Source organism: Rousettus aegyptiacus, unplaced genomic scaffold (genome assembly GCF_014176215.1).
Source record: "Rousettus aegyptiacus isolate mRouAeg1 unplaced genomic scaffold, mRouAeg1.p scaffold_m13_p_7, whole genome shotgun sequence".
Classification (NCBI taxonomy): domain Eukaryota; kingdom Metazoa; phylum Chordata; class Mammalia; order Chiroptera; family Pteropodidae; genus Rousettus; species Rousettus aegyptiacus.
This window is the reverse complement of record NW_023416310.1, coordinates 56,634,296-56,646,794: the sequence shown is the minus strand read 5'-3', so window position 1 is coordinate 56,646,794 and position 12,499 is coordinate 56,634,296. Positions and strand designations below refer to the sequence as shown.

At 44.6% G+C, this 12,499-nt stretch overlaps 1 protein-coding gene across 1 annotated transcript; it reads left to right on the top strand.

The window, feature by feature from the left end:
* Positions 1-12,495, top strand: GGCX (gamma-glutamyl carboxylase). The gene is made up of 15 exons (XM_016136812.2): positions 1-138; positions 531-701; positions 1,848-2,006; positions 2,328-2,493; positions 4,311-4,389; positions 4,856-4,962; positions 5,844-6,007; positions 6,348-6,613; positions 6,761-6,892; positions 7,236-7,387; positions 7,812-7,981; positions 8,200-8,330; positions 8,613-8,760; positions 8,924-9,119; positions 9,601-12,495. The coding sequence occupies exons 1-15, from the start codon at positions 96-98 to the stop codon at positions 9,791-9,793; spliced, it is 2,277 nt and encodes a 758-aa protein (XP_015992298.2). The 5' UTR covers positions 1-95; the 3' UTR covers positions 9,794-12,495.
* The last annotated feature ends 4 nt before the right edge of the window (positions 12,496-12,499 follow it).

The window sequence follows — 12,499 nt, the reverse complement described above, 5'->3', positions numbered from 1 at the left end:
GCTGATGTGTCCGGGAGGCGGGGCTTCAGGGATCGGCCCCTCGTGACGGTCCCATCCCCAACAGTGCGGTGTGGTTGACTTACCTCCTCAGAGCCATGGAGACGTCTGCCAAGTCCGCGCGGGTCCCTCCTGGCTCAGGTAGGCGCAGAGCCCCACCTGCGATGGAGAGAGTGAGGGGGCGCTGGTCTCAGAGGGGCGGGGGTGGGAGGTCTGCCCTGTGGTATCTCGGGAAGGAGGCCTCCATTGGGAAAGGGCTTGTACAGAGAGGTCGCATTCTATGGCTTTGGGATGATGGTGACAGTGGATTAGCGACTAGGGGGCTGTAGTCTGATAAAGGTTCTGGGGCATTGGAGGATCCTGGAGAAGGGGCTGCTCTGCATGGATGTTTCTGGTAGCCAGTTCAGTGGGAGAACCCAGGTAGAAGCCCTAGGGCCGTTGTGGCTGGGATTTCTGTGATTTGGGGAGGAGCCTGTTTTAAAGGACCATCACATCACACACGCACACACACTTTGTCCATTTATTGGTTGCAGATAAAGTAGAGAAAGACAAGGCTGGACAGACTTCAGAGCCCAGTCAGGCCAGCCGCATGGGGAAACTGTTGGGTTTTGAGTGGACAGATGTGTCCAGCTGGGGGAGGTTGGTGACCCTGCTGAATCGACCAACGGATCCTGCAAGCCTGGCAGTCTTCCGTTTTCTCTTTGGTAAGTCCACTTTTTGACAGGGGCCGGTGTGGTTCGAGTGGGAGATTGACAACTCTTTTGTCTGTTTCTCAGTTACTTTACTTTACTTACTTAGTGGACTGTACTTACTTAGTGGACTTACCGCCCTGTTTCTCAGAGCTGAAGATATTTATATCCTGGAGTTTAGAATCAAACACAGCTTTATCTCCTCCGATTAGGGTTTGGAGACCAGGATGCTTTGATCTGATGCTGTAGGAAATACAGAGGCAGAGGAACAAGGACCCATATGCCGTGAAGTTGCCCAGTAACTATGCTAAACACTAGACTTCAGAGAAATGGCAGGGGTGATAGGGTCGACATTTTGGCTGACTCCCTAATCTAGAGCTTCCTCACTCATAGGCCAAGCATGTTTGCTTGGAATGGATTACATACGTGCTGAGATATTAATCCCCTTAGCCCAGGGGTTCTCACCTGGGGGCATTTTTGTTTTCCCAGGGGGGACATTTGGCAATGCCAATTGACATTTTAATTTGTCATAGCTGGGGGTAAGGGGACTAGGTGGCTTCTGGCAGCTATTTAGGAGCAAGAAATACTCACTGACCTGTTATGCACAGCACAGTCCCTCCTAGCAAATAAATAACCAGCTCCAAATGTAAATAGTCCTGAGGTTGCAAAACCCTGCCTTTATGGGAGCTGGCTTCCAGACCCAAGTAGACCCTTTTGTTTACCCCAGTGTATTGACCAAATACTGCTATTTTCTGGGTGTGCCAGGAAGTGGAAAGGGTTGAGAAGCACCACCCTAGAGGACTTTCTGTAGCTTAGTAGGACAGACCTTTATAAATGTAACTATCAAAATCTTAACAGTTTTTATAACATTTTATATACTTCTTTCTTTTAATTCTCTCAGTAACCCTGTAAAATATTATGAGCCCCTTTTTACCAATGGGGAATTGGCTCAGTGAGATGCAGTGGCTGATAACACAATTGTCATAATGCCTAGCACAGAGTAGGCACTCAGTTATTACTGTTGAATGAATGAATAAATGGCACAGCCAGGGTTAGGAAAGAAGTCTGACCCTGGAGCTGGGTGCACTGGACTATATTCAATTATATTTCACTGCTTCCTTTGCTGAGGCATAACAGCCCCCTCCCCTATTGCTTTCTCAGGGCTGCTGATGGTGCTGGACATTCCCCAGGAGCGGGGGCTCAGCTCCTTGGACCGAAGATACCTGGATGGGCTAGACGTGTGCCGCTTCCCTTTGCTGGATGCCCTGCAGCCCCTGCCTCTTGACTGGATGTATCTTGTCTATACCATCATGTTTCTGGGTGAGGCAAACTTTGGGAGAGATGGGAGTGTTGATTGGTCTACCTACAACACAGAAATACAAAGCATGCTGGTGAATGAGCAAGGTCTTGGGTTTCTTAATTCACTTCTGCTGTGACTCATAATTTCATCCTCTGACCCATGTGTCATCTGAGCTGTGACCTCATAACTTTTTTAAAATATTAAAAATAATATTTAATTTTTATTTAGTTTTACCTGAATATGTCTAATGACTTTAATCTCACCCACAGCCTCTCCCAGGGGAGCTGGGCCCAGGGGAGGTGACTCTCTGATTTTTTAATCCTCTCCCCCACAAATCTCAGGGGCACTGGGTATGATGCTGGGCCTGTGCTACCGGATAAGCTGTGTGTTATTCCTGCTGCCATACTGGTATGTGTTTCTCCTGGACAAGACATCGTGGAACAACCACTCCTATCTGTATGGTTTGTTGGCCTTTCAGCTGACATTCATGGATGCAAACCGCTACTGGTATGAATCTAGGGGAGAAAAGGGGAGGTGTCAGTTGGGTCAGGATGGTTACTAGAGATAGGGGCCCACTGAAGTCCTAGAATTTGCCCCAGGAAGCATATTTTCAACCATGATTTGCAAAGTGTGGTTACAAGGTTACACTTTGATTTGGATAAATTTCAGAAGAAGGGTCAGGAGAGGTTGGGGTACTTCGGATAACAAAAAGCAAAATGGTTCCGTTCCTACCCCTTAATTCTTTCCATATCTCCCCAGGTACCTTGATAGATCCACTTCCTGTAATCCTCTTAGAAGAAGAGAAGACTAAAGCCAGACATAGCTGTTTTCACATACTTCAAGGGTGGTCATGCGAAGAGGGAGCAGACTTTCTCTGCACGAACCCAGTGAGGCAGAGTTAGAGCCAAGAGTAGAAGTTGCTGTGAGGCAGAGTCATATCATAAGGAGAGGGCCCACCAGGGCTGCTCAGCAGTGCTGTCCTGGGAGGAGGTAATCCTCCCCCAACTCTGGCTTAGGTGACAGTCTTTCAGGGGAAATGAAGGACTTTGGAGACAAGGTGGCAAGGCAGATGACCTTTTAGGATTCTTCCCATTAAGTGAAAAACAAATATAAGATCTCAGTAAGATAGGTATAGGGAACAAATCTTAAATATCGAATTCGTCATTGATTTATTAGTCATTGTTTCATTCGTTAATACACACAAACAAATACCCATTATGTAAATTTTTAACCATTCAGAATAGCCAGCTCTGATCATATAGAATTAAGAGGCAATTTTGACGGAACATTCCTGAAAAGTTTCATTTTTATGATTTTTTATACAACTTGAAAAAATATCTGTCACTTACCGAGGGCTTTCCACGTGCCAGGCACTATACCACTTTTGATTTTTCCTCATTACAACCCCATGAAGTCCATAGTGCTGTTTCCATTTTATAAATGAAGACACTAAGGCTTAGAAAAGTAAAGGATTTGCCTAAGGTCACATAGCAGATAAGAGGCACAAGTGAGAATCCAGGTTTCTTTAACTGCAAACTTCAGTGCTCTTGACCACAGTGTAAACTGCCCTTGTCCCAACTCTTGGCTCATTCGTTGTCTTAAAAACCTGCTTTGCTTCTGTCTCCTCAAAATACATAGTAGCCTGGGTTTATCAGTTCTTTCCCAAGGTAGGCTGTTATTAGGTACCCTCTGACACTAGATCCTGGCATCTGTGAAATGTCAGTTTGTTTTGGATGTTGAAAATAATTTTTTTGTCTATGGCCATGCTACCCTGAACAAGCCCGATCCCCTCTGATCTCGGAAGCTAAGCAGGGTAGGGCCTGGTTAGTACTTGGATGAGAGACCACCTAGGTGCTATAGGCATAAAAAATATAAAGGGATTATAAGCTGACAAGGTCCTTGCAATCTTTGAGGTCAACCAAGGGTTGCCTTGCCTAAAAATCAAACAAATAAAAAAATTTTTTTTAAATGCATTATATATATATATTTACATGCACCTTAAGTTTTTCAAACATTCCCTCAGATTCATTCTTTTTCAAATTCATATTCCAGCATTAGAGTCTTTTTCCTGATTTATTCCATTAGGACAAACTAATTTGCTAACTAATGGTAAACACTGAACTTTTTGTTGTTATACCTCACTAGTTAAATTTCTGAGTTAAAATAATCACTTACAATTTGCTCATATGATTCCAAAGGGCCTCAGAATAGTCCAGAGGACCAGAGAGGATATCAGAGATGCCCTGGGATAGATAATTAAAAAGAAAGATAGAAATGTGGCTGAAATAAAAAGTTTTCCTCGATCCTTACCTCTCTCGGTGTAGGTCAGTGGATGGCCTGCTGAATGCCCGGAAACGGAATGCCCATGTGCCCCTTTGGAATTATACTGTGCTGCGTGGCCAGGTACAGGATTTTAGGAAAGAGGGAGGAGTTCTTTGACAACCATTGTCAGCATACCCATCGTACTGCCAGACTGTACTCTACTTTGGCTCCCTGGAGCTTCTCTTTTTTTTCCCTTTCGCTGGAATGCTAGGCTGGCTTTTCCTTTTTTTCCAGTCCCCTAATCTCTGGGCTCTCTCACCTTGTCATGAAAAGATTAGAGCTTTATCCCTGCCAGATTAGAATTCTCATGAGAGAGAGAGTAACCGCTATGCTTCATGACATTCTTTGGGGCCTAATACTGTGCCTGGCATTGGTAGGATGTCAATAAATAACTTGTTGGATGAATGAATATCTGAGATGAGTGAATAGAAGAATGGATCCAATCTTCTTTGGTCCCTGAACTGAGATGAGAACTTATTTTATTTTTGACTGTAGAAAACAAGGTTCTTTTTATGTTGTTTGAATGTTTTATATTTTATGATTGCAGATATTTATTGTGTACTTCATTGCGGGTGTGAAAAAGCTGGATGCAGACTGGATGGAAGGCTATTCCATGGAGAACCTGTCCCGGCACTGGCTCTTCAGTCCTTTCAAGTGAGTGGCAGTCAGGGCAGAGGTCTCACTGAGGCACAGGTACAGAGTGGGTGACTCACCTCTCTCAGGTCTGCAATAATGACTGCTGTTCTTACTTTGCGTGAATTTGCAACATGCTTTCCTCTGTTCATTCATCTCCCTATTCAGCAGAACGCAGAATCAGTTATATCAAAAGACCTAGGCCTAGCTGCCTCCATGAAACTTATGGATGGGAATGAACGGAAAGGAAATTAAAAAAGGAGAGGAAAAAACCAGAACTAGGTGACTTGGTGAATAAGGGCCCCCAGCAGTTGCTGTGGGTGGTGTCTGTCTTGGGGTTGCCACCCCAGCTTCTCATTAGTTTCCTCAGCCAGTGTACTGAGAAGGTGGACAGGTCAGTGTCCCTGACATGATGAAACCAGTGTTACCAGCTCTTTGCAAGGCAGAAATTCACTTCTCTGATTTCTCTCTTCCTTCCATTTCTTTTTTTCTTTAGTTTTACTTTGTTCTTTTTCCTCTTCTTTGTTATTTCCCAGTTTCTATAGTTTGACTTCGTTATTATGTTAGTCAAGCACTCACCTTTTAAAGTTTCTTCTCTTTTATAATCTCCATGAGTAACCTGCCCACTGCCACACACACAATTCTCAGTCACATTTACCCTAGGAGACTTGCCCTTGCTTATTAGACAGGGTATGTTGAAAATAATTGGACAGCCAAAGTGTGTGGAAATGTAAAGGGGTTGGAAAACTACTGTGGGATGTCTTTGTGCAGAGTTCTACCTACCTGCTGGGGTAGATCCTTTGGCAATGACACGGTAGCAGAGTTATATTTGCTGTTAATGTGCTGTGAAAGCTGGGTTCCCCAGTGGGCTGGTGCCTGACCTTTGTTGCTGGTGTCCACAGGCTAGTATTGTCTGAGGAGATGACTAGTCTACTAGTCGTGCACTGGTGTGGACTGCTGCTTGACCTGTCAGCTGGTTTCCTGCTCTTCTTCGATGCCTCAAGACCCGTTGGCCTCTTCTTTGTATCCTACTTTCACTGCATGAATTCCCAGCTTTTCAGCATTGGTCAGTACTTATAGTCTAGTAGGAAATAGGAAACCACAGGTTTTCAGGGAAGGACTAGCCAGAGGCATTGTTTGGGAGTAGGAGATAGTGATGGGAACAGGAGCCGATGTAGTCACTGTGAAATGGAAGTAAACAGGAGGAAACGATTGGGGCTTCAGGGCTCAGCCAGTATGTTGTATAGTAAGGAATCTCTGGGAAGTAAGTATCCCTTGTTAAGAACTTCTTTCATCATAAGTGGAATACCTGGGAGAGGCTTCCTAAGGGGCAGGGGGTTCAGGGGATTACCCACATTCCCCACAACCTAACTCCCGAAATTCTTATTTTCTCCCTGCTTTTTCAGGTATGTTCGCATATGTCATGCTGGCCAGCAGCCCTCTCTTCTGCTGCCCTGAGTGGCCTCGGAAGCTGGTATCTCACTGTCCCAAAAGGCTGCAAGAACTGTTGCCCCTCAAGACTACCCTTCAGCCTAGTGCTTCCTGCATGTATAAGAGGAGCAGGGCTAAAGGTGGTCAGAAGCCAGGGCTACGCCATCGGCTAGGTGCTGCCTTCACCCTTCTCTACCTTTTGGAGCAGCTCTTCCTGCCCTATTCCCATTTCCTCACCCAGGTATGTATAGGCTGGAATTTAGCTTGGAAAGTGGCAGAGGTGACAGCAGGAGGGAAAGAACAGGGCTGCTTTTGTAGCCCTTTCTCAGTGGAGGATGGGATTGGCGTGAGAATCACTGAGCCTTTTCCTTCTGCCCGGCCACCTTAGGGCTATAACAGTTGGACGAATGGGCTATACGGCTATTCCTGGGACATGATGGTACACTCTCGCTCCCACCAGCACGTGAAGATCACCTACCGTGACGGCCGCACTGGCGAGCTGGGCTACCTGAACCCTGGGGTGAGATGTCTGATGCTAACAATTTTCTGTTCTTCAGAGCACTCCCTTGAGCATTGGGGTCTGATTTGGTCCTAAACACAATTATAAAATAAAGTTGGGTCACTCTGCCCACTTCCTTAGGAGCCAGGTCGAACCTTCTTTCATATGGGTTGAAATAGGGCAATGTCATTCATTTCTATAAAAATCTAGCCCAGCAATGAAAAATTCTTCCCCAAAGACAAGTTGTTTTATTTCCTGGTCAAAACGTGCAGTAGGCAGGGATCTCTTTGTGCTATTGGCAGTGCATGACTCACCCAGGATGTTGATAACAATGAGGTGGGACTAATATGGGGATTTGGGACAGGTATTCACACAGAGTCGGCGATGGAAGGATCATGCAGACATGCTGAAGCAATATGCCATTTGCCTGAGCCGCCTGCTTCCCAAGTACAATGTCACTGAGCCCCAGATCTACTTTGATATTTGGGTCTCCATGAATGACCGCTTCCAGCAGAGGTGGGCAAGGGGAGCAGAGAAGGGGGAAACATGAAGTCCAGCTCCTTTTGCCAAGATGAATAGCTCTTGCTCCCCAGTGTTGTCTTGCTTGAAAGGCTGTCTGTCCTCTGGTGCATGTCTCTGTTGACCTGGTTGTGGGCATAGCTGATTGCTTCCAGCAGGGGGCACCATCATCCAGAAGAAAAGGTAATGACTTGTTCTAGAAACTCTTAACACAATTCTCAGGTGGCCACTAATTTCATTCTTCACAGTGCTCCAGAATCTCTTTCCCCTCTCTTTCTGCCCCAGACTGGTAAATACCATGCTGACATAGGCCATTTCTTCTATCTGGGAACCCTGTTCCCTCTCAGAATGGTGATAAAAAACAGAACTGGAGATGCTGGTGGGTAGGTGGCCTCCTTAAAACATGGTTTTCTTTCCTAAGGATTTTTGACCCTCGTGTGGACATTGTGCAGGCTGCCTGGTCCCCCTTCCAGCGTACACCTTGGCTACAGCCACTGTTGATGAACCTGTCTCCCTGGAGGACCAAGTTACAGGAAATCAAGAGCAGCCTGGACAACCACACTGAGGCGGTCTTCATTGCCGATTTCCCTGGTATGTAGAAAAGCAAGAAGAGGCCTTGCCATCTTTCCTCCTGGCTTTCTTGGCCAAGGGCATTGCATGTGGTGGAGGGGGAAGAGGACAATCCTGGTGGGAAGAATGTTTTTGAAACTTGGGGGGTGGTGGCAGTGAAGGAGTGCTGTCTCTATTCTGGTGGAGAGTAGGTTCACTCTACCATGGTATGGGTTGGGGGAATTCATTGTGCTTGTCAGGGCTGCACCTGGAAAATTTTGTGAGTGAAGACCTGGGCAACACGAGTATCCAGCTGCTGCAGGGGGAGGTGATTGTGGAGTTGGTGGCAGAACAGAAGAACTGGACTCTTCGGGAGGGAGAAAAAATGCAGGTATTTTGCTTGAATTAACAATGGCAGAAAAGTTTGGACGAGTGGAGTTTATTACAGATTCAAAATGCTTTACTGTAGCAGTAATGCAATGGGGGCTCAGAAAGCAAGGGCCTCTGGGTCTATGAATAGCCTCATCCAGAATTTTAGAGGTCAACTTCTTTGGACTCCAAAACACAAGAGGAAAGATGCCCGAGTAGTGGGGGAGTGGGTAGTGTAAGTAGCCCATAGGCTGGCTAGGGAAAATTTAAAGAGTGAAATATATCCACTTCTTCCCCTTGTCAGTTGCCTGCTGGTGAGTACCATAAGGTGTACACGATATCGCCCAGTCCTTCCTGCTACATGTACATTTATGTCAACACTACAGAGCTTGCACTGGAGCAAGACCTGGCATATCTGCAAGAATTAAAAGAGAAAGTGGAGAATGGAAGTGGTGAGTATGTAAAGATTTGGGCTTTGGTAGTCCCTGTTTACAAGAAATCAGGGTCGTAAATGAGGATCTAGCCATTAAAGAATGAACTTGAAGCCTCCTAGGTGAAAGAGGAGTTATAAGAATTATCTTTCTTGGTGATTCCTCTTTTTGCTGTTCTGGGCAGAAATGGGGCCTCTACCACCAGAGCTGCAACCTCTGCTGGAAGGGGAAGTAAAAGGGGGCCCTGAGCCAACTCCTCTGGTTCAGACCTTTCTTAAACGCCAGCAAAGGCTCCAGGAGATTGAACGCCGGCGAAACACCCCTTTCCATGAGCGATTCTTCCACTTCTTGGTGCGAAAGCTCTATATCTTTCGTCGCAGGTAAGTTTTACACACAACAGTACTTGTCATGCTATTAGATCTTTGCAAACTGGGTAACTTTTCTCTAGTGAGGGTAACAGCAGGGACTTTTTCTCAGGAAAGGACAGTGTAGGGCTAATTATCTTTTTTCTTCTCCATTTTCTTCTGATTTAATGGAAAAGTAAATGACCTATGTCTGTCTTGCTCTGCTTAAGCTTATCTCCATCCTCTGTGGGTTAGTCTTACCGTACCCTGAAATCTTCTACCAGCTTGTATAAGGAGTGGGTTGTCCTTCCAGCTGGAATGGGGGGCTGGGGTGGGGGGGGGGGAGGTGGGACTCTCTGTGGGGAATTCTCATTTTGCCCTGGTGAAAGGAAGTAGGACCAGGTGCCCCGACATTTTGCCCTGGTGAAAGGAGGTAGGACCAGGTGCCCCCAAAGGGCTTTGGCAGGAATTCCTATGTTGAAAGTTTGGACTGGATGGCCTTTTTCCTCTTTTTCAGCTTTCTGATGACTTGTATATCACTTCGAAATCTGGCATTAGGCCGCCCTTCGCTGGAGCAGCTGGCCCAAGAGGTGGCTTATGCAAACTTGCGACCCTTTGAGCCAGTTGGAGAGTCCAGTCCTTCAAACACAGATTCTTCAGATCCTAATCCTCCTGAATCAAATTCCAACTCTGTCCACTCAGAGTTCTGAGGGGGCCAGATTGTTGGGTACAGATGTGGGAGCAGCCAAGTCAAAGGATCATTACCTATGCAGTGGAAATTTGAAAAAATTATATATTTCTTCCTTGTCCATAGCTTTTGAATCAGAGATGACAACTTAGAGGAGCCAAGGAAGTAGAGCAAGAATAAGATTTATCAATCCAAGGTTAAGGGGCTAGGAGGGTTTGTTTAAAAGCAATGTGAAAAACCTCCTAGGATAAAGGGGGAAAAGTTAATATTTAAAGCAACTGGCTCTTTGGGAAAAGATTTAATATATCATGATGGAAATCAGAGTGCTTGCTATATGCAAGGCGCTGGGTAAAACACTGCACCATTACTTAGTTGTTAATGGTCATTAGTCCTATGTATTTATGTATGGTTGGAGAAACTAACGCTGAGAGGTAATTTGCTCAGACAGAAACATAATAAGGAATGAATTGATGGTTTGAACCTCAAGTCTGACTTAAGGTCCTACACCCTGTCTCTTGTAATTTTCAAAATCACCAACTTGTCTTAATTATAGCTAGGAAGGTGGCCAGTTTCTAAATGTACAGAGAAATTTTCACTGTAATTCTTGTTCCTTGTTTCTATCTATACAGCAAGATTTTCACTAGTAGTTATGATAGAATAGCACAAAGTTAAGTAGGAAATTTAGATAATGGGTAGTATTTCTTTAAAAATAAGCTTAGTATTTAGCATTATTCTAGCCTTTAGTGATGTGGGTGATGTAAAGTAAGAATTAACCAAACTTGGTGAGGGATTAGGGAATGTTTACAATCACTTTGGATATAGAAAGTTGATCAAGGAACCTCCTCAATTCTGTGAAAATTCAAAGGCCTGGCACTGGACAAGGAAGTGAGAATGCAGAGTAAAATAAAAAATGTCCCCTGCTATGTGAGCTGCAGGTATAGCAGACTAGCAGTAAATTGGCAGTCCTAGTAACTCTGATAAAGGATTGCATTTCTATTTAAGTCCCATCGATTCTTCCTATTTCTTAACTCTTATTAATTTCATCTTTACTGTGTTTTTAGTCTAGTTAGGGAGACTAGAACAGAGCTACCATGTAGTTGTGCAGGTTGGGCCTGAACAAGGGCACCCTACTGAGGCCAAGCAGGGTAAGCCTGATTCATACAAAGCATTATGTGGGTTGGTTAGTAGTGCCTGTACCAGGGAGCATTTAGGCAGAATGGTGTGGGGGAAACCCTGGTTTTCAATCGCTTTGCACACTATACAACACAATGTCCTCTGCCAGTAGCTCCAGCTATCTCCTAGTCCCCTAACCATAATCCCCTTCCCCCTTTGGTAAGAAAAGCAGCTCTTCACTTTGGGAGGGGGCTCTTCTTGCAATAGTACTTTTAATATAGGCAAAGATGGTGCTTTTCCCAAACACTGTTAAGACCTACTGACACTCATTTTCCCAGTGAAAATGTTGGGGTGGTAGAGAATAATGGCAGTCCATTTTAATAATCTTAAGAAAAGCTGTTCAATGGGGTAAACCTAGATTATTCAGATTTCAAGTCTGGTCCTGTGCAATTGCAGCTGTTCTGGGAATGCATTTGTTACGTTTTTTTATTCCTTTTCATTCTGTGCCCAGCATTTGGACTTTTTGTACTTTGTAGAGAAGTATGGCATTCTCTTCCATAACACTCACCCCTTGCTGTTTCATGTCTTTGCACCTACTTCTCTTCCTGGGCTAGTGCTTCAGCTTTGTCTTTAAATTCTTTTCCCCTAAGCTGGACAGAGGACATCTGTCCGCAAAACCCAGGGGCAGGGATCTTCCTAGCATTGAACCTAACCTCAACGCAGTTATTTCTCTGGTGCTGCTGGTGTGCCCCGTCAGCCTGTAAACACCCACCCTCCCATCCTCAATCCCCTTATACTTGTCTTTAAGCAACACATTGACATCTAAACTGAAACATTCTGGAGCTTTTCAGTGTCATGGAAAGTTGAATTTCAATAATCTGAGCAAATTAGAAGAGCTCCATTAACTCTGCCTACCACAATGTATTTCCAAATTTGTAAGCCTCCAGGCAAACATGCAGGTTTTAAAGGCTGAAACCCCACGTGATTTCATACATGCTGGTATAAACATGTACCAATTGGCTTGTCTATATAGTTCCTGTGGTCACAAAAGGATGATTCGAGCTTTGTGGCTGATAAAGACTTTTTGTATAAGCTGCCTTTGGAAACTTGTCTTTTGTTCCTGTACCTCATAGATTGGAAGCTGGCTCCTGTTTAAAAACACTTCAAACTAATGTATACTGAATATATAACCTGCAGCCTTTCACACCTATTTATATAAACATTAGCACTTGAGGTATGTTCAACTTTTTCACATTAGTCAAGGAGCATGGGTTTAAATTTTTCAAAACTGAACATAACCACTCCATGTTATACAGGTATCCCCCTTAGCTTTCCAAATGTTCACTTTAATCCACATCATCTTTTTACAAGACCTGTTAGTACGTGTTTCTGGTAACCTAATTGATGACCCAATGGACTATGAAAAAAGCTGTTACAGTAACTTCACTTTACGCCATTTTGGCTTACAACAGCTTTTGGTAGAGGAAGCCTGTACTCTATTAAGTGGTTTTTATGCCTTTAGACCATTTAAAACATGACTGGCAGTACAAGAGTGGCTGCTGCCATGAGACAAATTTTGGTCAACAAAGCCAAGATACTGACAAACCAAAACAAA